The sequence below is a fragment of the Patagioenas fasciata genome, chromosome 22, assembly GCF_037038585.1.
Source record: "Patagioenas fasciata isolate bPatFas1 chromosome 22, bPatFas1.hap1, whole genome shotgun sequence".
NCBI lineage: Eukaryota > Metazoa > Chordata > Aves > Columbiformes > Columbidae > Patagioenas > Patagioenas fasciata.
The window spans coordinates 2,211,045-2,238,947 of record NC_092541.1 but is presented as its reverse complement, the minus strand read 5'-3'; the positions used below and the strand labels follow the sequence as shown (position 1 = coordinate 2,238,947).

The following is a 27,903-nucleotide window of genomic DNA, read 5'->3' as shown; positions in this document are numbered from 1 at the left end:
TTGTTGGGATTTTCATAGTATTTTTTTTCTTCTGGACAACAGATGCAGGGTTAAAGCACGTTCCTTCCCTCGCCCCCTCCCCGTGCCGGAGGGGTCAGTTCTCATTCCAACCTCAACAGCAGCAACAGTCAATCTGGGTTTGCAATCCCCCCCCGACTCCTTACCGCAAGGATTTCATCTGAGCATGCCCAGTAGGAATGGTTCAGAATTATACCAATCCACCTACAGAAACAGAAAAGAAAAGCCAAGCCGGCTCCAGGTCCCGCGCCGCAGAGTTCACCGGTGCGCTGGGCCGGGCGGGGGGTGCGTATGTACGTTATGGGGGGGCTATGGGGCCCGGCGGCGCGGCCCGGCCCACTGGCCCTGGCAAATGACACTGGTATCGCTTTTCCTCGAAGATACGGGCGTCCGCCGTAATTCTACAAGTGTAATTAAATACTCAGTTCGCGAAGGACGATCGCTTCCGGTGTCATAGGATGATGCAGCATCTGCAGAAGCGTTGTCGGCTGCCCCCGACCGACGGAGGGGGGGTCACCGGCGCGAAGTACGCGTGGACTTTGATGTTGGGTAAATGGGTCTGGAAAAGACAAAAAAATAGGGTTAAAGTGAGGAGGGGTCACTGCAGAGGGGGTGGAATAGGCTTGGCTGCTCTTCAGACTACAAACACATAAAAACTAGAGTCGGGCTCTACGCTCATCAGCGCCATTTCAACCCAAAATGTGGATGTGCAAGTTCTTTCTGTTACCAGAAAATAGTAACAAGGAGTAAGAACAAACGAGGTTCTTTCCTCCCTCCAAGTGCAGGACAGCTGTTAATTTCCCAGATGATGGCCCAAGGATGAGCACCAGACGAAGAATGCGAACCCTCAGCCCTCCCTCTTCCCTACAGGATGGATTTTCCAAGTCGCAGCCTCAGTGGCGTTTCAATTTCTCACTCTTTTCTTTACCCTGAGTCTCTTGATCCCCGCGCGCGTGATCTGCTGGCAGTCGTACAGTTCTATCCTCTCCAGGCTGTGGCAGCTCTTCAGGTGCTCCAGGGAGGCGTCGGTGATCAGGGGGCAGTTGTCCAGCTCGATCACTTCCAAGCGGTCGTGGGCGCAGGCGCCGTTCCCCAAGTGCCGGATCCCGTCGTCCGTGATCAGCTCGCAGTGGGACAAACTCTGCGGCCAAACACAGCGAGTTGGCCGCCTCCTCACGGGCAAACCGCGGCCAACACGTTGCCAGGGGACACGGGGACAAGGGAGAGGACGCTCTACATTCCATAGGTTTTGACTGCTTTGCCACGCTTTATTTTTTGGGGCAGATCTTGCACTTTTGTAGAATCTGAAGGACCCTGTCACTGCGTCTAAGAAACAGCAGAAATGTAATATCACCTACTCAATGTGGTTTTTTGGAGGTGGGATGCACCTTAAAGGTTCTTGAGGGGGAAGCAAAGCTCAAACAAGGAGACAGCACCAGGCTGCTGCTTTGGTGCATCCCCAGCACCTCCCAGGGATGGGTTTTCATGTGACAACAAGGGAGCTGCACACACAGGGACATGGGGAGAGGAAATCTGAATGCCCAGAGATATCAACATGGCTTTCCAGAGCCAGCGAGCTGCTCATCCACCCAGCCTGCTTCTGGATAAATTCTGCCCAGGACATGCAGATGCTGCTACCGGGAGAATTCCACGTCCTAAAACTCCTTTTCAGGCAGCCTGGTGTGCGATTAATGCAAGCGGTAGGGGAGGGACAAGAGGTTCTTAGGGTCAGGTTTCTGGCTGAACTCTTCCGAGCCTTCACAAGGTGTCTGTGAAGTCAAAGAGACTTAAAATCCCTTTGTTTGGAGAAGAGATGCTGGAAGCCTCACTCGGAATACTCACCAGAACCTGCAGCCGCGGACAGTGTATGGAAAGCTGGATTAGCGTGCTGTCTGTTATCTGCAGGAAAAAGGAAAGAGAAAAGGCCTTTCCATGCTGGGTGTTTTGCACAAGGACTTTCCCCCACTATGAAAGAAAACCTGCAGTTTTTAGCAGGAACTCATCTCCTGCGTGACCAGATGTGCAGGTTCTTCCAGTCCCTTATAGAAGTCAATTCATGCCCTTAAAGGACTAAGGTACAGGTATTGATGTGTTTTTTTGGACTTCCTTAAGTGGCTCTCACTAAATCAACTCACAATTAAGAAAAGCAAGCGAGCAGACTTGTTCAAACCACAACATCCCCTAAATGTTTGTCTCACAGGACCAGAGGGGTCCAAATCCCCCTCCGAACTCGCTGCATTGCCAAACGGTTCCTTCTTTATCCCTCAGGAAGAAAGAGACTCAACACAATGGCTTTGTAATGTGAGGTGTTCCGCAGGGAACCTGGGCTGCTTTGTTCACAGTCAGCCCAAGGACACGGCCCAATTTGTTCCTTTTCTTTTGGGTTAACTTTAAATCACTTCCCGTCTGGACTGCTGTAATTTCCTCCTGAGTTGCTGCCCGGTAAACAGCGGGAAGGGCAGAATCCTGGGTCAGGCTGTTCCCAGGGAGCAAAACCCTCTTCACTCTCTTCATCTGAATCCATTTCAAGTCCATTCTCGGAGATTTTTCATGGGATTTTGAGTAAACTCAACTATATATTGCTATATTGCCAGGGTTATATGGCACATAGACAGTGTGAGCCACATGGGAGACTTTCTCATGATCCCAACTCACCTCCAGGACACACCTATTACTATTAAAGCTTTCTTATTTACTACGAAATACAACCAAATCGAACTACAAGACAGGTATTTTTTCTCATCCAAATACACCGCATCTTCTTGCTCAGGAGTCTAAAGCCAGTTCTGGTTTCTAAATTGGGTTTTTCAGCAGCTTTTCACGCCGTTGTGACTGTGCTACATCAAAACCCCAGCCAAGGGGGGCAGCTCCTACCTGGACACACTCCTCCAGGTCCATCTTTTCCAGCTCGTGGCAGTTCTAGGAGCAAACAAAAGACCAAAGGCACAAACTGAGTGCAAAGTTCAGGCAGCAGATACAAACAGAGCTACAATAAACGGGTAAATTAAAGCAAAATGAAGGTTTTGCCTCCATGAAGCAGCACGAGTGAAAGCGAGTTTGCTGCTGCTTTACAGACACCACCAAATCAAGGGAATCCGGCAATTCCACTCGTTTAAAGGTGGAGTTTTTTATTGATAGAAAGTAAAGGAGGTTAACTTAGGGTCTGTTGTATAGAACACATAATTTAGAACGAACCTAACAAAACAAGCAGTGAAGTTTATAACTCTTAAGTATTTAACATTTCACGCAGTTTGGATTCACATCCTCCTCCATGTGCGGGTCAGGACAATGGCAGAGATTACACAGAAGGTCATTTTTGTCATTCAGCTTCCACTCCACCATGGAAAGCACAACAGAAACCCACACCAGAGAAGCTGCTGCTTGTATCTATCACAAAAAGAAAGCAAAGACATTGGATGAACAAGGGGATACCAACACTTACCCTGGCTAGGGTGGTGAAGCCCACATCTGTCAGCTGGGAACACCTTGCGACTTCTAATATTCTGCACAGAAAGAATTGATAATAACCATGTTACCAATTTTCCTAGTGTGCATTATGCATTTCACCCTATGGAGTTTAATACCGTAAAGCTGCAGCTGGATATAAACACGGAAACCATTTGGAACTAAAAGCAGGTTTTACCTTCCTCTTTCCCAACTGGTTTCCACACTCTTGTGTGCTGCCCTTTGCACCAGTAACTCTGTTTATCATCACAGAAAACAGCTGTGTTTTCTTTTCCCCCTGTATTTTACGCCATTTAGCACAGGCTGCTGCAGGTGTCAGATAATAAAACTGCCTCTTCTTCCTGCACCTGCCCATTTTCTGGATGACAGTGAAGTCTTCCTGAAGAAACCTGTCCTAATAAAGAAGTCTTAATAATAATAATAATAATAACAAGCAAGCATGTGCAGAGATGTGGCTGGAAGGCCACTCTTTCAGGCAGAATGAATGGCATCTGTTGCAAAATCATCATGAAAACCCTGTTAATATCACACGCCACGAGGAAACAATGTTGGTTAAACGTGTTCTCAGTTCTCAACACAAAAGCAACCGAACCTCAGCTGTTGTTCATGAAACAACAGAAGCACAATGGGGTCAAAGGGGAGCGAATCTCCTGCCACCACGGTACGGAGCTCTTTGAGCACCGGTTTTGTCGTCAGAAAGCAGAAATTCGGGTATAAATGCCACCATCCCACAGCAAACACCCGGCAAAAAGCTCAGAAAGAGCTTCAGAGGTTAAAATGGCTCAAATATTACAGGAATACATGAGCAGGATGCTCTGCTCAGGACTCACCTGAGGCGGGGGCAGTTCTGGCCCAGCGCGTTCAGGATGGCATCTGTAATGTTAGAGCAGCCTGAAGCACACAAGGATTGCAACTTGTGGCATCCTCTGCATATTGTAATGAGACCATCATCTGTTATTTGCTACAAGAAAAACAATAACAACATCACAAGCCATAACGACGGAGGCAGAGGTGCAAGGCACTGCATATTTTCCTTCTCAGACTCCCAACCGGGCACCCAGAGGCCAAGTTGCACTTCTTTCAACTCAAAAACGTGGGCAAATGTTTCAGCAGAGGGGCTGGAAGAGGAAAAGCCAGGTTGGAGTGACGTGTGAACATTGGGAAAGTGGTTCCGCACGCAGGCTCGATCCTGCCTTCCTGTGCAAGCCTGGCTTGGAAACACCTTCTTGGCTTAAACTCAAGACCAGAACGCACCTAAAAGTTACCCCCAAAAAAGCACAGCAGGTTGTTTTCACAAAAAGGCTTTTTAAAAATAGAATTTAGGGTGTTTTAGGCCCCAGACCCACGTGGTGAGAGCCGGGCTAACAGCTCGGATCACGCTAAATTCACGGCAGCCCTGTCGACCCGCTGCTCTGCTCGCACATCTGGGGCAGGGCAACAGCGCGCACATCTGCTCCAGATGTTTCCCTGCACAGGTGAGACTCAGTGTGGCGGTGCCAAGGGGTTAAGAGCAACGCAGGGTGAAGGGAAAAAGGGACAAAAGGTGGCAAAGGCTGCGCTTGCTGGGGCACCAGGTTAAGCCTCACTTAACTCTTCGGTTCTGGATTTTCAGAGGCCAGACTCAAGTGCTACCAAAAAGCACCAACTTAGGGACTGGATTGCTGCTTTTAAAACAGCAAACAGTAAGTGAGATGAAACAGAAACTCAGCAGAATGGTGTATTTTCAGTTAAGGCGATCAAGAACTTTATTACTAATAATTAATGGTTTTCTTCTGCCTGTTTGCTTCTTCCCCAGATCCCAGTTGCAGGTCTGGAAGTTGCTATGGGATGGACACCGGTCTCCTGCCAGTGTAGTAACCGGTAAAGCTGCTCCTTGGGGTGGGACAGGCCCCCCAAGTCCTCACCCCATTCCATGGCAAAGGATGAGCCTGTCTGGTTCCTCACTGCACGACGGTGCGTACAAAGAGCCCATTCCAATTGATTTTTTGGCACAAATATACATTTTTGGCACTGCAGAATAACTGGTTTAAAGTCCTTCTGCGCAGGGAAACTGCACTTGGCTCAGTGTTCTAAAAAAGCCCAGAGGAACCGCCCGGTTCCATCGCCACATAAACATGGAAAGCATTTTTGCAGCCAGTCCTGCAAAGGGGTTTGGAAGCCCTGTGGGCAGGGAGGTGAACAATCCCGACACAGCGATCCCTGCGACGCTGCCGCGGGGGCTTATTCAACGCTCCCAAAAAGCTGCTTTTCATCAATTCCTTTTAAAAGTCTCGTAAGCCGAGGCTGGGCCTGTCCGCACGGATGATGCTCGTGGGACGGAGCGCACGGTTCTGCTTAGAGCTGGTTCTAAATGCACCGCGACGGCTGAGCTGGGAAATCAGAGGGGGTTTTACTTACTAAGCACGTTTGGAGGTTTAAAGTCACCAGTTCGGGACAATGTGCACCGATGTATTTCAGAGCTTCATCCTCAAGCTGGAAAGAAAAATGTAGAGACCAAAGCGACCTGTTAATACTTCAAGGAATCTTCAAAATAAAGCTCTGAGAACAATAAAGCACCTGTGGTTTGGATACCTTTGGGGGAGGAGGGCAGCGCACCGCAGATTCAATATTCACAGCAATAACTACGTGCCTGTTCTTTACCATCAGGATCAGAGTTCAAAGACCCACACCACTGAGTTAGAGCAAAGCTGATCTGATCAAACACGTGCAATTCACAGAGCAAGTAGTGAAATCAGAAGCTGTTTAGAGGATTTAAGGAAATGCTTCACTAGTGAGGACCTGTAAGTAAAACCATCTTTATTACTAGAACTAAAAAAAGAGTCTTATTTCAATGTGAGGAGCATAAACACATCCAGGTTGCTTTCTGCTGTTGAAAAAGCCTGTTATTCATAAATCTATAAGAACAGATGGCAAGTAATTGATGACAGGGATGTATTGCCATCAATATTACTCACGACTCCATAAATTCCTAGAAACTCAAGCTGTTCGCGTGACCTGAATTCTCAAAATAGGTTGAGATTATAGCTTTGACCGAGTTGTTTTTACAGCCGTGTATGCTCATCTCATATATCAAAAATCCAACTGTATATAAATTTAGAAGAAATGTACTGACTATAGCGCTTAGGGTTGGGCTTGCCCGTGCACACCAGTGTTAGCACGACCTCTGCAGCCGCTTCAAATCCACCGGCATAGCTTAGGAGCCGCATGAGAGATGTGAGGGAGCAGCACCGTGTTCCTGATCAACTGCAGAGGCGGCTTTTCACATCCACCGATTCCCTTTGACCAAGCGATACAGAAATTCTATTGCCAGAGCAAACCAAAGCGCTGTCACGCTTCCTAAAATCCTCTGAGCCTTCAGAGCTGGATGGGGCCGCCCGTGAATAGCAAAGTTATCTCCTCTTTAAAGAAGTTTGCTCAACGTGTTCTCCACGGGGCGAAAGAAGAATGATTCTACAGCCAGATACGCAATGTGTTCGCTGTGCCGCTATTCGTAGTGAGCTCAAAGCTATTAAAGAATTTCAATGAGAGCGGTTAATCTCCAACAGGCAGAGTAATTTCAGTAACGTTTCTGGAAAGAGAAAAATCTACGATGCTTGAGCATTGTGGCAGCAAGGAGGCAGCTGCTGTGATTTACAGGAACCGTACCTGCGTGCAGCCCTTCAGGAACAGCGCTCGCAGTCCCCCGCAGCCCCGCACCAGGGCCTGGACGCCGTCCTTGGTCACTTGGTCGCACCAGGAGATGTTCAGCTGTTCCAGCAGTGGACACCCCTCGCTTCGGATGGAAAGGAAAAGCACGTGGCAACAGGGTTGGTTTTGGCAAGAAATGCTGCTGCTTCAAGGCAGGATCTGGGAAATGCCCGTTTGTGGGACCCACGCGAGCGCAGATGTTCAACCCACACCCCCCCGGGAACACTCATCAAACATCCTCTCCAGAAATGAAGAGCTCTCCAAAGGCAGCATCAGGAGCTCTAAAATGGGGTATTAGTGGGGTAAAAGACAATAAATGTATCCCATTTTGGACACCTCCCAGCCATGGGCGGACACCACGGGCTCTTGAGTTCTCAATACAACCAAACTGACCTCAATAAAACCCAAAATAGGGTTGATTCCTGCCATGCTGCTTCTATCTCTCCAGGTGTAACTTTGCATTTGTAAATGGAGTAACACTCAAGCGTAATTTACAATTGAGATATAGTATACACGCTATCGTGTATTTAAGGTAGCTGCAGCACTAATCTGACCACGTGGAATAGAGACAAGGATGAAGACCCTCAACGGAAGGGAAGAAACAGGCTCAAAGTATTTGAATGCAGCTACTAAAATCATTTAAACATCAATTTGCTCTTTCAAATCTGTGTTTTCTTCTGGTGTCCGGATTCACCCTCCAGTATCTTTCCCATGATACAGCTTCCCTCTGTGTTCTTTCATTCCACTGGCATATTACTTGTAGTTTGGGTTTTTTTAAATAGCTCGACTTCTATTGTTACCTTCAGTGAATTTTTTGCCTCCTTTTCTCTGTCCCAACATCTTCCCACCAATGTCTGTCTGTCCCTTCCTTTTCTAGATTACTTGGCAATTCCACTTAGCGGATTTAAGCAGTTCTATGTCTCCTAAGCAGTTTAAAAAGACAAACGGTCACATGCCGGTGTTCACCTTCCCACTACGGAACAATCGCTAAGCGTGCGATGGTACTTTTACAACAAAACTGACTGTTAGTGAATGAGCAGTTTAAAAAGATGGAGTAAGGATTTTCTCTTCCCAAAATCCCTCCTCCAAGGCTTTAATAGAATATGATTCTTTTACTGAATAAGCACTGGCACTGATACAAACAAGGTCAAGGGTGGCTCACGCTGCGGTGAATCGAACCTCGCTGGGTTTGGCTCCTACCTCAGTGCCTTCAGCGACAGGTTGGTTATGGAGGTGCAGGAAGCCAAATCGAGGTGCCGGAGCTTCGAGCAGAACTTACTGAGGCTGGTACACGTCCTGCGAGAGAAGAGACACGAAACATTAAAGGTTATAAACGTTTTGCATTGTGTTATCCGCCGCACGCACAAGGCGGCTGTCCCTTCCAAAGGAGACAGCAAATATAACGTGGTACGTGCAGCAAAGGGGACGACAGGGCAAGCAGATGAGAACGGGACTCACGCGTCTGTGATCTTGGTACAGCCATTTAGGTTCAACACTTCGATATTCCTGCAGTTCTGTGCAAACGTCCTGCGTTAAAGCAAAGGGAAAACGTCGTATTTTGCAGGCAACAGGATTCCAGGTGGTTTAGAGGGTTTGTTTTAAGCAGAACGCGGCGGGTACAATGTGACTAAATAGTCTCAAAATAAATAAGTAAATAAAGAAAATAAATAACGTGTGTTGCCTTGGGATTTCGCAGCCTGAGGGCAAAAGTTTGTAGTTCAGCACCAATTGCTGCTCAGCCTGGAGTAGCAGCTGGCATTACTTTAATAAGAATCAAGAAAAACGGCTACTGGTAAATTAAAAAGGCTCCTATGTTACTGGTTCTCAGTGTTTTAAGTTAGACAGGCTACAGATTGCAGTTTCACAGTGTCGCTGGAGGAACGGAACGGTTCTTTAAGCCAGGCTTAGAGCATGAAGGAGCCGCCGCGGTTCTTTAAGCCAGGTTTAGAGCAGGAAGGAGCCGCCGCGGTTCTTTAAGCCAGGTTTAGAGCAGGAAGGAGCCGCCGCGGTTCTTTAAGCCAGGTTTAGAGCAGGAAGGAGCCGCCGCGCTACCTCAAGGCGTTGTCTCCCACTCCCAGGCAGCCGCGCAGGCTCAGCTTCCGCAGGAAACCCCCGCAGCGCTTGGAAATGTTCTCGACGACGCGGCCCTGCAGAAACAGCCCCGTTAAACAGCCCCAAAGTGACAGCGCAGCATTCAAAAGGTTTAACTCAAACTTAAGGGGTTGGGGGGTTTTGTCTCTTATCCTGATTAATGCAATTAATGGTCTAAGTGTGTGCTATGTTGATCTTTCTTTGAGTGAAAGGAGAAGCAGCTCAAATCCTGTTCTACAAAAGCAGTGGTTTTCCACGAGAACACACCACTCTACTTATTTCTGTCTCCAGAACACACACAAAACCACTTTCCTTCTATTACTACCTTTAAACCGTGATACAGATATATAAATCTGTCAATTTTCAAAAGCTGAATGGATTGCCGAGCCTTTTGTAAAGACTCCCCGAGAAGAACTGAAATTAATGATTTCTATCTCCAGGGAAGGCAAAAAGGGGAACGCTGGGAGTATTAATCCATTCTAGGCTGTAATTACATTTTAACAGGAAAAATGGGTTTGTATGTCACTTAATTATACCTCGATATCCCTCTGGAAATCAAACAGGTCGATTCGCTGCCAGTTACTGCCATCCAGAGCCAGAACATTCCACGCCTTTATTGGGGAAGAAAACGTAAATGTGGTGTTAATATAAAAACAACCAAAAGAAAACAAGGGTAAAACGGCATTCGAGCTCTGAGTCCCCGTTTGCTGCTGCCATCGGAAGTTTCTGGTGTTGCAGCGTTAATATGGGATAGTAAATAACAATAGTGGAGTGGCACAAAGCTCGCTGGTACAAACCCGCGTGGTTTGGTGTTCCAGGGAAGGCTGGGGTGAGGGAACGGCACCCAAAGCCAACCCACCGATAAATTCCAGCGGCGAGGAGGGAGGTTCTTACCCTGGAAACTTGGGCACAACGACACAGAGTCACCACATCCAGGAAAGAGAAAATTCTGCAACAGAAAGAAGAGACACGGTATTGGTCACCTACACTAAAACCAACGAGAACGTGGAAAACAAAGGGGGGAGAAAGGACTGGATGCAGCAGAACTTTTTTGTGATTCGGTTGAAAGCTGAGCTGTGAAAAGAAGCGCAGACCAAGCAGTTACTGAATGAGAGCAAAACAGATACCGAGCCGCTGGGAAACATTCATCTTGCACCTTGTAGTGTTGACTGGCGGTAAACTGAACAACTATTGATCAAAACAGGAGGTTACAGGTATCACATACGGTTTGTTTAACAGACTGATGTCCAATGGCAGGACAAACAGCCACGGTGGGCTGTTTTGGCTCCTGTTTTGCAAGCACCTCTGCCTGACTGAACCACCCCCTATAGCGAGGGCTCCCCGAGAGCCAGCAGTGAAATAAGGAGCAGCAAACAGACCCAAGCGATGCCACAGCCTGGTTTTGGTGCTCTCCTAAACCAGAAGCGTTGTTAACACGGAGGAAGGAGGAACATTTTGCTCTGTGGCATCACACAGCCAGACGATCCATCCGTTCGGCTGGGTCAGCGCAGGGTTTGGAAAGAGGCGTTTTGGATCAAGCCGATGCGGTTGCTCCGCTGCTGTCCGTCATTCTGCTGCCGTCCGTCATTCCGCTGCCGTCCGTCGTTCCGCTGCCAGGGCACACCCGAGCATTCAGCCCAACACCCCGGTGTTCTGCCCTATTTACTGGGCTAAAGGAATTAACCAGCAATACTTTGCAATGCTATCCTGGGTCAGGACATCCATGCATCTCTCTTGAGCACACACACCCCCATGTGTGAGCGCAGGGAGCACCAGGCCTGTTTAAAGCTCCCAAATCTGCACCAATGTGGTTATTTTATGTTTTATAGTCATTCAAACAATCATATGCCATGAAACAGAGAAGATCAAGCGGACAGTAGATAGCGAGGTCTCATTCTCTTTGATAGCAACTACAAAACCATAGGGTGCAATGTTTTTGCAAAGAGAATACAGATGCTTGACTACAAGAAAACACTTGCACAAGCGCTTTAGTATTTTAGACTTGAAGACCACCAGAAAGCGAAGGCAGATGCGGTCAGAAGGAGGTGTTGAAGATTCGTATGACTGATCTTTCTTCACTAGCAGTTATATAAAGTATTTTAGAAACATCAGTGTTGGTGGAAGAAGAGAAAAGGATGTTCCTGACAGAGGATAAATGCAGATTATTCATGAAAACACAGACATTTGCAGGTGTCACGGAGCTTAACAAACACTTGGTGAAGTCAGGATATGGCAGAATAAACAGCCACGTGCCCTCTTGTGTTTCCAAAGACACTCATGGATCCAAGAGACTGGTTCAAAATACTTCTCATCTGTTCCATACTCACCTCGAGACAAAATTGAGTGATGTGCTGAGAGTTAAGCGATGTGGAAAAGGTGTGGAAAAGAGCTAATACGCACTTTACTATAACAACATATTGGGAACCCACCTCTGGACCTTTGGATTTCAGCAGCAGCTCCCCGCTCGCTTTCACCTGCTGATAGACAAGTCTGCTCCTTGAATGAAGTGTCATTTATTTGTGCATGTATGCGAGCACTGAGGATTTATTTAGCACAATGGCGACGTACAACAATACAAGGAAAGCCTGGGGAAATGAGAGAGGCTGGGGAAACTTCTCCCTTTCACCCTAGATTCCCATCATAGGAGCAAGAGAATAAACAAATCACACTCCATGGGAAGGACGGCTTGGCCAATAAGCTTTCCGTATTTTCCTTAAAATTGCTTTCTCCGTGGAAATCCCAAGCTATTAATAACCACCCCATCCCTCTACCAGGGCTATTAGGTCTTGGCCGAATTCTTTCCTATTTCCTGCTCCTCCCTTCCCCGCCTGCCCACGCAGCAAAAGGGACATCGAGGCAGTGAAACCTCCCCGTTACACCAGCGCTTCGCCCCGAGCTCCCTGGGTGTTCAACTCAGACACTTGGGCTTGGAAAAGCTCCCCAGCGTCTTTTAGTGTTTCCTGCCCCACTCTTGCCTTTGCTCGAGAACAAATTACTTTTCCAGCAGCCACCACTCCGTTGTGCGTTTTGGTCCTTTTGGAACCGGCTCCAACTACAACGCTGCTCATGAACCGCAGAGAACAGCAGCAGCGCAGCTCAGGTCCTGTAGGCACCATGACCTGAGCTCTTTGTTCTCCACGGAGCTACTTGGGGAACGTAAAAATAACAACAAAACCAGACAAACCATCCCCAAAAGCCACAAACAAGCGGCCCACATGGCTAAGCAGCGATTGAGGAGTTTTACAACAGGAGTAACGGATGAGTCGCGAATGCTGGATCTCTTTTCGGCAATCTGCACAGTATGAAATAAAGCAAAGGGAACCTATAGGTTCGCTTGAAATAATCCATGTTCTCACTCATACCACTGGTTCAAATTAAAATGGGACTTGACCATGAGGAAATAATCCACAGAAATAACTTTATCATCAAAGAGTGACCACAGGTGAAGGCGGAGGAATCCAAACAGGAATTAAACCAGCTCTGGTATTGTGGCAGATCAAACTGTTTCGCTGCAAAGCAGCTCCCTGTGTTCAGGACTTGGAACAGACCGGCACCAGATGATTCCACTAAAACACACTGCAGCTGGAGCATCTTCCAGGTTTCAACCTCTTAATCCACTCAGGGTTTCCCAGGACCGCTCACTTTCCCACTGCTGCTCTAATTAGATTAGGGGCAAGACTCTAATGCTGTGGGCTCTGAGGTGAGCGAGCTTAGACCGGCAGCCTTCTAAAATTACCAGCGCCGATTGATGCCAGCGACCCACCATTCGTGTTACATTGTGCTCCGTCCTCACTTTATCCCAATGGGTTGGGCCAGAAGGAAACGACAACTTTGCTGCGGGCTCCGGCGCTTGTGTCCCGAGCAGAACTCGAGCTCCCGAGGGATAAATCAACGTGGGGCTTGAAGGTCAGATGGCGAAGCCGGTGCCAGTGACAGGATGTGCTGAGAACGGGCGAGCGGGAGGTGGCATGGAGTAAAAGCTGCTTATGCCAGGGGAGAACTGAAAACTGCCTGACCTGCCTGTGAACCGATACGGAAAGACGAACGCCGTCCCCTTCGCCCCGCCGAGCGTAAGCTGTTTGAGAGCCCCACGTCACGCCGAGGGTAAAACCTTCTTTGGGAAAGCAGCGCAGACCAGCGCTGCCATGGAAGTCCAGGCTTGGGGTTTGGTGTGCGGACAGAACAGCGATGGGTGAATGCGGCGTTTCACCGCGGTGTTGGTAACGGCAGCGCCGGGGAACGGGATGTGATGCCATTCGGAGGGAACAACCGCGAACCCACCGCTCAGTCACTCTCCCAAAGTTGTGGCAGCGCTGGAATGAGGGTGGTGAATCCAACTCTGCTTTTTGCTGCTTTGGCTCATTTTAAAGTGTGTAAAGGTATAATCACGTATAAAGGGGTAAGCTCTGAGAAACTCAGCTGGCAGGGGACAAAGCTGGAGCAGGTACGGTGGTTACAGGACAAGGATTTGTGACCCGGTAGCTGATGCCTCTACCTGCACTCAGGGAAACATGGGAGAAACGTCACTGCCACCAGCAACGTGTTGGGACAGAACGTGATGTGACAACTGAATCAAAGACACATTTACAGGAGAGATTCCTGAGCACTCTACACCCCCAGCTCACCCCCCAGACAACAGTGCGGCTGGGGTTGCACGTTTCTGTACCTTGGGGTGCGCCCGAGGCTGCTGTTCACCCCTTTTACACCCTCCTCCTCTTTATTTTGCTCCAGTACAGCTTCCCGCTTTGCAACCGCATACACGAGACACCGATGCCATCTGCAGAACGAGCAAACCGGAGAACAAGACATTACACAGCAGCGCTGCTTCAACACACGAGTCTTTGTCCTGTAGACAGTGACGCTCATTTACGGGAGAGTCCTGCAGATAAACGCATCCAAGTTTCTCTTTCAAAGGCCGCACTGTCAATCCACGCTAATTAATTTTCACAGTATGCTAACAGTGAATTCCAACTCTCAAAACCATTACTTATGAACTTTAACATTTATAAACTCTATCTGCTGATTTTTTCCTAGGTTTCCTCAGCATTTGCTCTGCTCTACAGCGGGTTAGGATGATTAGGGATATCAAGATATCATTTCCCCAGGGCAGAAGTGGACGTGCTGCTAGAACCCAGCCACACCGTGCACTCTCCTGACAAAACCCCCTGCTTGGTGCAGGATCTTCCCTCCTACTCACCACAAAACCTTCTCCAACTGTCTGGAGATGTCCCACACCACCAGGTACCTCCTACAGCCCAAGATGGGATTGTTGGTGTCACTAGGATCCACCGGAAAGCTCAGCCGTGCTCTGATCGAGGTCCCAGCGACCACAAACCTGTTCCCCTGAGCTCCATGCAAAATCTCAGTCAAATCCCTGCTCTCCTTACTCCACACGAGCTCCTCGCCTGGTGTTGATGGTGTTCATAACCTGGCCCCAGCCTGCGTCTGGTCACCTTCACACAAGGGCAAATCCTGGTTTTGTTGCATCTGAATCAGACTGGAGGTGCCATTACAGAGAATAGAGGAGATGGTGAAGTTGAAGGAAAAGAAAGTCAGACTTCTTTTTCTCTTCATTTTATCCCACAAGTGAGCCAGAAACACTTTTGGGTGTCAGAGCTCCTCTCCCCAGGCTTTTTCTTGCACCGAGTGCTGACAGCACCACACAGTTCCTTGCTGCGTAAGAATTTTGTTCGCGTTAATAATTCAAAGATCCACCTGCAGCTGCGTTCACCGTTCCCAGCTGGGTATCTCAGCTCAAAGCACCCATAACGCGACTTCCAGACAGCCAACGGTGACAAGCGAGGTACAATCACACACACATCACCGCTCTACGTGGGGATCACAAACTTCACAAGGTGCATCGTCCACCAAGATCCACAACTTGTGAGCTGTTTGATCTTTGCCAACGGGACCAGGTGCTGAACATCTGTCTCTTATTGATGAGGAACAAGACAAATCTGCTTGAGAAACTTTGTGTTTAAATGGGACACTTAGGGACAGCCAGAATCCTATTCTACACCTTAGCCTATACTTACCCTTCACTTTCATTAAGGACTTGTTTAGTCCTAGAGTTCTTCCATCCACAAAACAGGTGACCAGCAAATCAATTTAACACTTGAAAACCTAATAATCTTTAGCATAAACCTTTGATCTGCTTCTGTTTGTCTGTGGCTTTACAAGTGACTCAATCCCAGTTCATCATTTGTGAGCACACCAGCAAAATCAGCCCCTGGCTGCACACACCGGTCTCCGGGTTCCCAAACTGAAGGAAAACTTACCGGAGCAGCAGCTCTTTCGGAAGTTTTTTGTTGATCACAGCTTCGTCATTGTTTGAGAACATCTGCAAACAAAAGCAATTCAAACATTTTAGTCGTATATTTGCATTAAGGAACCAAAACCTACTTCACTATAGGGAAGAAGCTGCTGGTTAACGAGGCCGTTTCGAGAGAGACATCTGGCTCAATACATTCCCAAAAGATAAACTTTGTGTTCAAGCTTTCAAGCTCCTGAATTGGACCATAGTTGGATAGAGTACTACATCCAATATAGTTTAAATATAAACTGAGATGGTTTATTTCTCTATTAAATGATAATTAGAGGGTACTTGTGGGCTGGCACGGACTATAGGAAGGTACCACCTGCAGCATCACTGCGGTTTCTATCTGTGTCACGGTTCTGGGAGGGTAAAACAAAGCACAGACACTTTAAAACTGTAGCAAATTGTTTGAGATCATCCCTAAGGAGCTTTTGGGAATAAAGGGAGACGTGATCTGTGGTGCTGCAGCAGGAGAGATGATTCCGGGAAAATTCCGTGTTCTTCCACGGCAACGGAGCCAGAGCTGTTTGTTGTAGCCCATGCAAAGTGTTATGCTTATAAATCTGCAGTTTTGGAGCAGCTAAAACCACCCCACTGGCTGTGAAGGGTGAGAGAAGCTCCTCTTTTCTAAGGAGTCCTAAGGAAAACAGACATCATGTGCTTCTTGAGGAATATCTACCTGTATTTAAGAGACTTTGTGTTGTCCTGCCATGGTGAAAAACCAACCAACCTGCACAGAGTTCTACCTGCAGGAGGAATCACGAGGGCAATGGGTGAGCTCAGGCTGCCGGGTGGCGACACCTCATCCCATGCAGAAGGATGCAAAACAGGGAACGAGAACGAGCTTTAATTTCATTAATAAAGTTTCTCTTGAACCGCTGGAACCACTAAGAGCTGATCTTCCTGAGCTACATACCTGGTCAAAACTGCTGCTGAAATTACAGTCTGAAAAAGCTGATTCTAATCAGTTGATGAAGTGCTCTGAATCGATTCAGTCATATGTATGCAAAGCAAATAAAGCCAGCACCAGCTGGGTCACCTAAGTGGCAGAGGATCAGATTAAGAGTTAAAAAAGGAAAGTAAGATCTTAGTGGCTTATCAAGCTGTACGCCAGGCCCCGCCGGCAGCAAATGTTCCGTACCTGAGCATCAATCCAACCCCGTTCCTACCAAAGGAACCATCGGAGCCTGATGTGGAAAGCTAACACCGTTTCTTTAATATGCTCCAATCAGTGATAAACTATCAACAGGATAATGCCGTTGCTACCGGAGAACGCTAAACCAATACTCAAAATCTGTGTTTCCAAATCACAGTTTGCTTTAAACGGTCTCAAGATACCGAAGCACGATGCTGAAGGAGGATCCGAACTCTCAAGTGCCCTGTCCCAAAATGTCACCTAGCAGAAGAGTGTTGTTCCCCCCCACAGACGCTTTTAGCACTTCCCACCAGGAGATATCGCAGCTTGGCGAGTCCTAAATGGTCCACGAGATGGGCAGCAAGTAATTCAAATGGAGGTTTTGATGTCTCCCCAGCAGACACGAGTCCCGGGGAGCCTGTTCCATGTCCCCAGGTCAAGGGCCGCGTTCAGGTGCTGTGACAACGCTGTGATGATGCCACCCTGGTAGAACCGCGATTGCCGCGGCCGGTCGGGACTGGAAAGCAAAGGAGCCAACACGTGCATGTGCTGGGACTGGAGCATCTAATTAGACCACTGGAAAATTAAGGAAATGCTGAAGAAAGCTCTAATGAATGAGAAACACCAAGGAATTATTCATGGGAAAGAAGACTGTGATTTTTCTTCCCCCAGTTACAATAATAAACAGGCAGGTCTATCCCTTTCCCATTGTTCCCATTGGATTGAAAGGTGCCAACACTACAGGAACATTTGGGGCTTCCTGTCTTCCTAAAGAAGCCCTTGGATTGAAAGGTGCCGTGCGCTGTGGGAGAGCCCGGGTCCTGGAATTCCCCCGCGCTTAACAGAAGTGATCAAAATACACCCTTCTTGCAGCCACTTAGCACAACATGTCATTGTCCTTTTGTGTTAATAACCCTTCCCTCACCTTTCAGAGTATTAAAAGTTGTGCAAACCGGCTCAGTTCACCTGCAGCCAGAGTCCTGCAGCAGGAGCGCTCCATGCAGGGCTAATAAAGCGATTCATTTCCAGCGAGGCGCTGCCAGCAGTCGCTGTTCAAGCACAGGGGTGTCAGGCGCTCATTACAGCCACCCAAACTGGGTCACCCGTGTGGCATCAACACGGGCTGGAGGTGACAACACTTTGCAGCTGAACGTGCAACGATGACAGCGTATAATTACGAGTGTCCCCGCACCCACGGGCGGACGGTGCTCATCACGCATGCAAACAGGGACGTGAACAACAGTTGATGCAAGCGCTCTAAGTGAAGCAACTCCTCGCAGGGACGCGTTATCCGAGTTAAAATATAGAGTATTGTGTGACTGCAGGCGTTCATTCAGCCTCCAAACCAGCCTTGTGTTGCCAGGGACAGGCTGCGAAAGCCACACGAGCACGGGGACTCCTCCTGGCGCTGGCCTCGGGGTCACAACACCCATCCTGCCCAAGGCGAACACATACAGGTGATATTTAGCACATAAATGCGGTGTCCACACGCTGGATCAATCCAGCGGCTGCGCTCATGGATGGACTGTACGGCAAACACCTCCAGCTCCATCGGGAAACCCACACTCACCATGTGTTTTGTTATATCTTGGGAGTTCCCATCTAAGAGAAGAGTTGCTGGATTAACGTGGACGTCGAAATATCAGGTTGGTTGGCTTATTCCACAGCAGCAAGTAAAAGCTTCTCCAGTGAGAAACACAGAATCATTTCGGTTGGGAGAGACTCTCAGGATCACCGAGCCCAACCACAGCACCAACCCATGTCCCTAAAACCTTGTCTAGAAGGGTGTTTATTCAACAGCTTCTGCGAAATGTCCATCTTTGCTGCCAGGACAGTTGTATTCCCCATTTCCCCAAGCCACCTTGGCACAAAGTCGTCCTTCCCGGGTTACACAGAGCTGGAAAAACTCCCCAGGCTGGCAGGGAAGGGGCAACGCGCTCCTGGAAATGTCACATCTGGTAATGGTTTGGGGTTTATTGGCGGGGAAGGGCTGGAGGGGTGTTCTGATGAGGAACAGGAACAAAAGGGTTGTTTTTCACTTTTTTGTGTATGGAAAAATACACTTGAGAAGCTTCTAAGTGAATTATTTCAACATTTCGAGTTTACTGGAAGTAACAAGGGATATTAACGTACAGAACACAAAGCACATTTATTTTACATTACCCTAAATGCTCAAAACTACTTTCTGTAAACACTTCTTAAGTTACTGGCTGCGTTTTGAAGAGAACAAGAGTTGACACACCAAGAAGACTTTCCCACTAGAACAGCAGCAGGGATTTTACCCAATAAAGCGCAGTTTAGACATAAAGACAGACCCGATCGCCTGTCCCACAGCTCAAAAGCACACTCAGTTTTCCCAATGTTTTGTTACATGGGATTTTTTCCACTTGAGACAAGGAGCAGCAAAAGGCTGGGGTTGATGAGCAGTTAACACGTGTGCTCTATAAGGGAGGCGCATCTTTAAGACAAAACCTGCTGGTTTTCAATGGAGGCACTGGGAGGGGGGACGGCTGGTCTGAAAAATATATCAGCATCACACCAGGCTTAACTTTAGGAGCATCAGTGCCAAAGCAAACAAGCGAGCACCCGGCGTCAGCCTAGATGTGGACTCTGAACTCCAACTTGTCTCCTAAAGCAGAGAATTCAAGGCTCAACGGAGCAAAAGGGGCGAAGCTTATTTGGAGCTTTGCAGAATTAGTGGCTACGGGGCGAGTAAAGGCACTTGAATCAGGTGTTAGAACCAGAGCCACGGTCACACGCTCAAGCGGAAGGTAACGCTGGGTCTGGCTCAGCCCTTGAGAACACAGACCAAGGATCCATAGCAGCCCGAGAAGCGCTAAGAGGACGGAGCGGAACGCAGGACACGGCGAGGCTGATGCACAGAAAGAGGCCGGACATCCATTTTCAGTACAAAATACAACCAAACAGCAGCAGGATCCGTGCGGGTGGGCAGCTGGAAATGGAAACGGAACAATTCTGAAAGTACAAACGCAACAAGTGAAGCGTTTCGCGTCTTGATACAAAGCAAACCTGACGCAAAATAAGCGATACGGAATTTAAAGGCGCACCCTCTGAAAAGCTAGGAAATACTAGTGAACATTATAATTGTAAAATACTGCAATTCGTTTACTTGTGTAACAGAAATAGTTCAAGACAAACCTCTTATAGCAGTTGTGCAGACACCAAAGGAAAAGGCAATAACCACGTGCTGAGAACGCGAGTTTGGCTGCAGTTGGGACCTGGAGCTCCCTGTCCCATCCAGACCCTCCACAACACTCCCGACCACGGCAAACTCAGCAATGAAACCAAGACACAAACCAGATCGCAGTTATTAGAGAGTAAATAATGCACCTGGAAACTGGTTTTAAGCTCGGAAAGGCGGGGGATCAACAGCTGCCATCATGAATTCAGGATTGCATCTGCAGCTGATGTATTTTCTCTGTTTACCATCCCACCTGAACTGTAGCATTAAGACACTTTGGAGATGAACTTCAGAGCTATAAGAGAGTATTTTGCTGTTCTGAGGGGAAAGAAACGGAACATCTGTGCAAAATCACTTGATAGGTTTAAATCCAGAGCTGTGAGGTGCTCTGAGGTGCTGGCTCACATCCCAAAATCTCCTGTCGCTGGTAGGATTTATCCTGCTCTGGTGCATATGGAGGAGATGAACAAGGCCAGCACGGAGTCATTGAAACAAGATGAGACACACGCCAAACCCAGCTCACAACTCCAACCCAGCAAAATTAGCCAAGCGCAAAACAAAGTGGAATTAATTCTGCGTTTCCTTTGGAAAAGCTCAGAGAAGCTCTAAAGTGACTTCTTAGGAACTCTGTCAATACACGCTAACGCCTCGCCTCTAGTTCTGTTCATTTTGGGAAAAAAATATATACTACGGGGCTGAAATAACCAGAAAATAAACGGCACTTCTGTTGTGAAGTGCTCCTCCTCTAGGCCGGGGTTGAAGGCAGGCCGGGTTTAAGCAGGATGAGCTGCCTTCCTGGTGGCAATGAAAAAGCGACACTGCAGGGATCAGTCCCACAGAGGCGCCGGTGAAACACAAGGCTCCTCGGACACAAAGCACGAAGCTGTTTACATCCACGAGCAGCTCCGACCCAGCGGATCCTCCTTCCAGCGTTTAGTTACGTGGGGACTTGTTTAAAACCAGAAAACAACAACAAAATAAACGCATCCGGTTGAATCTGTGTTGGGTCTCCGAGGAAAACGGCTGTGGAATAAAGGTGCTGCCGGGATGAGCTCCGCAGGGATGCGCTCGGGGCTGCGGATGCAGGGAGGCGAAGCGGCCGGTCCCCTCCTGCCACCCAGGGCTCCGCTCAGCAAAGCCAGGACTAAGCAGCACAAAACCCGAGGCAAAGGGGACCCTGGACAAAAAGGCTTAGTATAGGCTTAATATTCCTAAAAACAGCTCGATAGGCAATTTAGTCGACATACACCATCAGATCACTTCTTCATCTGCTCGCTGGTTCGGGACAGCTTGAATTTCTGCTGGTAAGAAACATCAGGGGGATGCTGAGCTTTCTGAGCCGCCTGACTCCGTGTTCGGCAACGAAGTTCAATAAAGAGCCTGACATTTTTTAGCTTGTTTTGAATCAGCAATGTTAAAAGCACGAGGTTGAACAACAAATGAGCGCAGCCCTATAGAAATCCATCCCGCATGCGGCCAAAATTCACCAGGTGATTAATGTGCAAACACACAAGGTCACGTTGTTCCGTTCAGAAACGAAAACCTCCAAGTCAAACGCGCAGGTGAGACGCTAGAAAACTACTTCTGATTGAAGAAACAGCATTTCAACTGGGAGGACCATGTGTTGGACCCTACTTTTTGTTTTTAGAAAACTAGAAACTGCTGTCCGATGCCAAAAGGGCACGTTCGTACGCTTTGTGCCCATCTGGTTTGTTCTCCGATCCCTTTCTTGGCTCCGAGACAGTTTTCCACAAAGCATCCCACGGCTACACCTCCAAGCTCCCTGTGTTGGTTTTTCTATTGCCATTCGTGGCCCAGGGGCTTCGGGGGACGTGATCCAAGCGGTGACACTGACAGCCCCATGGGGCAGGACCCAGAGCAGCCGGTGACAGATTGGGGAGCCAGAAGCTCGTGGTTAATCGGCTTTGTCTTTTCCAGAAGTTGTATATTGCGCTGAATGAAGAACCCTCTCCGAAACATCAGCTCGCACGTCCAAGAACCGCAGAGGTCGGAGTTGGTTGGTTTTATACATTAAATAGACAGGACAAGCAGCGAGAAGCAAAAATACCATATGGGTTTGGGCGCCTACTTTTTTTAGCTCCGTCAAAAACCTCAGCATCCCACAAGTGGTCATCCCGCTGTTTGATGACCTCTTACAGGTATGTGATTTAAAGCGACGCTGCTTTCTCACACACCCCTTTCAAAGTTTTAAATAATCCACCGTTGCCCATAACAACAACATCATAGACCAGCGAAGGAGGGGACTGTAAATAAGGCAAAGGCTTCCTGACTTCACAGGGCCACGGATTGTGCTATAAAACACCTACTACCACAGTTCTTTCTCTTTAGCCTTTTTACAAGCACATTTTAGCAGAGTAGTGGTTCACTACAAATACTCTTTGAATGGATTTTTTAAAAAAAATTATTAAGAAAAAGCATCCCTGAGACACACTTCAATATTTCCAGGCCAAAAGTGAGGCTCCTCTAGCTCTCCAAGTACGTACCCAGCTCACCACAATTCAAATTACCTTCTTCAATAAACAAATTGCTTCTAGTTCTGCCCCTCTCCCAAGCCTACAGTTCCACATTAGTGGTAACAGATTTATTTCACTATTGGGTTTGTATTCAGCTATTACCAAAGAGATGGTGATAATATTATTGGTGTCTATACTCAGAAATAAAGTCAAATGATGGTGTCTCAAAAAATAACCCTACCTGAGGTGAGGTGTGAAGGGCACTGGGGTGAGTTTGCCACAAGTAAAGGGATGGTTGATTGGAAAGGAAAAGTGATGGCAAACACAAGCAGCAGCCACACAAAGGCCCCTCCACAGCTGTTTCACACCGTATCAATAAGGTTTAAACATCCATCAGGTTGACTTTCATAATGCTGTGAGTCAGATGAAAGGCGCAGTGAGGTAATCCAGCTGTGAAAACAGTAATTACCCGATCTACCCAGGCCCCAGTTAATAATGGTATCTACAATGAGCCACCCCGTGCACACGGGCTCCGACTCCCTTTCCTGTTCTGCGAGCTGCGATGTGACACGGACACAGTCCCAATCCCGGGGAACACTGGGAATTGCACCCTGGGAATCACATAAACAGGGTGGCTGGTGTTAAGGGACCCCTGTAGATCCCCAGCCCTGCTCACGCAGGTCACAGAGCAGATCACACAGGTGGGTCCAGGCGGTTTGAATGGCTCAGAGAAGGAGACTCCACACCCGCTCTAGGCAGCCTGGGCCAGGCTCTGGCACCGCTAAGGAAAGAAGTCTCTCCTCGTGTTCAGATGGAGCCTCCTGTGTTTCAGTCTGTGCCCATTGCCCCTCACCTTGGCGTTGGGCACCGCTGAACAGAGTCTGGTCCATCCTGACACCCACCCTGAGATATTGATCCATTGATCACATCCCTCTCAGCTTCTCCTCTCCAGCTCAACAGCCCCAGCTCTCTCAGTGTCTCCTCATCACAAAGATGCTCCAGACCCCTCAGCATCTCTGAAGTCACAAAGCAGAAGGATGGAAAGAAGCGCCAGAGAAGCTCAAACGGAACGAAGAACACCCCAAAAAGATCAGCTCTGCCATTGTAAAGCCAAGTGACCCTGAAATACAAAACAGCATTTAAGAGCCAGGAACCCGGTAAATTAAAAAATGGGATTATGGTAATCAAGATTATTCAATTCAGCTTTCTGAACGCAGAGAGGATTAAATATTAGAAGGCAACTCAATTTTGAAGCATTTAAAGTTTCTCGTTTTGCTCTCAGTTCATCTCATTTCACAGAAGATCTAAACTCAAGCAGGACCCTGGAACTACAGGGGCCACTCGCACAGTTCGGAAGAGGCTGAATTCCCTCCCACTGAGGATCCCGAAGCGCAGGACGAGAGAAACGCTGTGAAACGCACCGGACTGATGCGTTTGTCCTGCTGAAGGTGCTCACAAGGCTCATACACACACTCACTCCTCAGACATATCCCTGGCGTTCTTTTTTAACAGGACAAACTGCCCCATAAAGAAACACTTTACAGCCAGAATCAACTCCCACTAATTGGAGGTTTTGAAGACTCCCCGAGGAAGCCAGGCAGGCTGGTGCTTTTTTTGTGGTGCTGTTTTTGTTTAAGGATGTAGAGGAGTCCACATGTATTGCTCAGAGTCTGGAATAAAAGCAACTATAATTATTTAAGCCTGGCAACGTGGCTCGATGGAACATAAGACACCGCAGCCTAAGAGATCCCTGCACAGGGGAAGCTTAAAAACCTGAGGTCTGGTCACGCCGAGGACGTCCGCAACTCCTCCCGTGGTTGGTCTGATACCAGAGAAGCCACTGTTGATATAAAACGTAGGTCGTTTTGTGCTGGATCATCTCTCAGCTCCGTGCGTGTGGCTGCACAAGCACTGACCGCATCCCTGGGAAAGCGGAAAGCTCTGGGAGCGCTCTGCCCTCCAACGTGTTTATTTTTTGCTGATGGGTTGGCAAACAGGAGCCCAAGATGCTCCGTGTCCAGGTGACATCCCAGGCCAGGAGCGTGCGGATGAAAGAGATTAACAAAGCAATGAGAACCGGCGCCTCTGGAAGGGAAAAAACCTCCCAGAGAGCAGGGTATCAGTCAAGAGCATCAGGAGGTGACGTCCCCTCCTCTTCGCTGCTATTTAGTTGTATTTCATCAGGTATCACGTCTCACGTCCGACGGGAAGCAGAGAAACCTCAAATATAAGCCAGGATTGTGACCTGCCAGGGCATGTTCCATATTAAACCAACACCACAGAAAATTAGGCGTCAATCTGGGTAATGTTTTCCCTTTTTGTTTGCTTTGCTGCAGTAAGTGGTTATTTTCTCTGTGGTGGCCACACCTCCTCTAAAGGGACTTATTTAGAATCTGCTCGTTGGGCCGGGCATGCCAGAGTTCATTCTTTCATTTCGGAGTCTCATTCTTCCTGGCGACACATCCGCACCAGAAACCCATGCCCAAGTCAGGTTTAAGAACCTTAGCCCATAATCCATGACCATATTTTATTACTACACTAAGAAGATATGATTATTAAATCCAATCTAGATTGGATTTTACAATTACCCGACAACAATAGTTCAGGAACCTGTGGCTTAACAAGAGACAATAAACTAAGTCTGAAGCGAACTCCCCCTCAATAATTCAACCTGTTATTTAAAGCCTGAACCAGACACAATATACATTAGTCACAACTCTGCACTGAGCTATTATTTCCCCCCCAAGATAAGGCTCCAGACACTCCAAGGCTCTGAGGAACCGTCTGATTCGGGGGTAACACAGAGCAGAATCGATCACCAGCCTTCGCCCCCCGCTGCCGTTGTTCATCTCACAACATTCAACAACTCGCAATGAGCAGCTTCCAGTTTCAACACATTTTTGCATAATTGTCCTTATGTCACGTTAAATATGAACTATTACACCAAAAGGGAACGGAGCTTTTACTTTTAAAGCAGAAAGATGACGAACTGTTTTCTAGAAAGCACGGCTGAATTTCTACCCACACTTGCCCTCTGATAAAGAAATCTGCTCATTAGTGTGAACACACTCACATTTCAGAAGCTTTTCGGACCAAAACACCTTCACTAAAAACCATGTATTTAAAGCAACAGAGTTTGAAACTCGTTCCTTCCAGGATATATAGGTGAGTGGGTCAGAGATAATCAATGCTAGAGCTAACAAAACCATGCCCTGGATTTACTAACCAAAACACATCCAAGAAACGCACTAACGTTTCAAGGTACTTCTTGTAGCCTCTCTATAATGCACTAACTCTTCCCGTACAAATATAGACTAACAACTAATTAATCTAGACCTCAAACGCTCTTTGAGCATTTTGCTTATTCTCAGCTTGTCCGTTTTTTACTATAGGAAGAACGTCACACACGATTCCAGCAAAAAACCCACCCAAACCAAACCAAACTCTCCTCCACAATGAATCAGGTTCGTCTTGTTTGGGTAAAACCTTCAGGAAAAGAGCTCTCGATGCTGGAATGATTTCTGGTATTTCAAGACAAAGGCTACGGAAGAAAAAAAGGCTGTTGCCATATGAGAAGATATTTCCCCGCAGCAGACTGCTACCGGCGTGGGGTTTTATCCTTTGCTCTGTAAGCAGCCGCTGTGCAGTCATTAAAAAGATATCTGTGCAGCCAAGAACAGACTAGAACAGTAAAAACAATAGTCCTGGATTAAGCACGTTCCGCATGCGGCCTCCTCATCCCGAGCTCCCAGGTTCAGCTCAACGTTCGGATGCTACAGAAACACGGATGGTACGACGCTATTGACCCTGAACGCGTTCTAAAGAGACGCGCTGCTGCTTATTGATGGCTGATATGGGTTTGATATAGAAAATTCCACGTGTGATATTACAACGGGATTATTTTCTGCACCTTTCCCCAGCCCAGGGCCAGTTTCCTGGGGAACCCAACGCCGCTCTCTGTGGAACCAGCCACTCTCCAGTTTACCATTAACCAGGATTTTCCCCTCTCCATGAAGCGGGGGACACGGCCACACATTTACCATTCTGGACACTTTTCCTGCCATGTCCTCGGATGGATCAGGAGCCAAGCGGCGCAGAGACAGACCGGGCAGGTATTTCCATCCTCTGCAGGGATGAGCAGCGAACCCTCCTGCCTGTGACCCCCCCGGGCCAGCTGTGACAACAACGCCGGGCTGGCCCTGGCTCCGGCGCCTGCTTTGTGCCACATCCTTTGAATAGATCTTATTGTTTACCCTCCGCTCCTTCCCCACCTCCTCGTCATCACATTTTTCCCGGTTACTGCCCAAAAATCAGCCGTGCCAGGGCCGCCCCCCCCCCCCCCCCCAATCCTGTTTTCCAGGCGCTGTTTCCCACCCCCCCCGCTCCACCATCAACTCCTCACACCCGCAGCAACACGTTGGCAGCAGCTCTGTCCCCCCTCGGGAGCTTAGATCCGACGGGGGAACCCACACAGCCCCTAAATAAGATGGGGGGGACACAATTTCACAGCAGCCCCCCCGCCCCAAACGCGGGTCAGGGGCCGGAGCTCCCGCCCCACGCACCCCCGGGCTCCCCCCACACCAGGCCTGTGGTAAAGCCGCCCCCCACCCGCTCCGCACTGACCGGTTGTTCCGTGAGGGGGGGCGCCCTAAATCCAGACACACACACACACACTGCGGCCCGGCCCCCCCGTCTCCTCAGCCCCGGGGCCTCACCTCAAAGCGGCTCTTAGTGACCCCGTTCATCTCCCTCCGCATGGCGGGGCCGGGCGGGGAGGACGAGGAGGGGCTGGGGGTGTGAGGAAGGAGGGGAGAGGGGTGCGAGGAAGGCGGGAGGGGGTGTGAGGAAGGCGGGCAGGGGCTCCGGGGCTGCGCGGCCTCCGCCCGCCGCGGCCGCTCCGGCCTCAACTTCAACCCAAAACAAAAACACTCCGCACCTGCCAGCAACGCGCGCTCTCATTGGCCAGCGCCGGGCGCGGCGCGCGGCGGCGGCGGGAGGCGGGGGGGGGGAAACGGGGAGACGCGAGGGGGGGCGCCCCGGGGACGGGAAAACGGGGTGGGGGGATTTGGGGAGGGGGGTGACAACGCGCGCCCCGCCGCCCCCACCGCTCCCACCTACCCCACAGGCCGCCGTCCCCATCGCGCCGCCGGGGTCCTCCCGGGGTGGGGGGGCTGCGGGGGGCACCGCCCCCTTCCCGCGACACCCCCCCCCCCCACCCCCCAACCGGCGGGAGATCCGCGAGGTTCCTCCCCCCGATATCCGTCCCCCCCCCTCCCGGTGCCGCCGCGGGGATCGGGGGTCCCGGGGGGGGGGTGTCCCCCGCCCCTCCGCTCCCTTCCGGGATGCCGCAGAGCTCAGCCAATCGCGACCCGCGCTGGCGTGACGTCACGGTGATGTCATTCCCGCGGGAAAATCAAGCGTGGCGAAGCTTCCCCCCGCGCCATTTCCAGAGACAGGCGACCCGTTTGTACCAAAGAGATTTATTTGCATGTAAATAAACACGTTCTTCGCAATA

At 49.0% G+C, this 27,903-nt stretch overlaps 1 protein-coding gene across 2 annotated transcripts; it reads right to left on the bottom strand.

Moving 5' to 3' along the window:
• Window positions 1-27,659, bottom strand: FBXL20 (F-box and leucine rich repeat protein 20). 2 transcript variants are annotated; one of them, XM_065856437.2, is made up of 15 exons: window positions 27,507-27,659; window positions 15,540-15,601; window positions 10,156-10,210; window positions 9,798-9,872; window positions 9,223-9,317; window positions 8,629-8,697; window positions 8,371-8,466; window positions 7,129-7,255; window positions 5,881-5,955; window positions 4,314-4,444; window positions 3,461-3,521; window positions 2,893-2,937; window positions 1,861-1,917; window positions 947-1,159; window positions 1-577 (listed from the first exon to the last, which is right to left on the bottom strand). In XM_065856437.2, the coding sequence occupies exons 1-15, from the start codon at window positions 27,525-27,527 to the stop codon at window positions 470-472; spliced, it is 1,290 nt and encodes a 429-aa protein (XP_065712509.1). In that variant the 5' UTR covers window positions 27,528-27,659; the 3' UTR covers window positions 1-469. The 2 variants fall into 2 exon arrangements, with proteins under 2 accessions (XP_065712509.1, XP_065712508.1); XM_065856436.2 differs by lacking the exon at window positions 27,507-27,659 and adding an exon at window positions 27,104-27,325.
• Window positions 27,660-27,903: the final 244 nt, after the last annotated feature.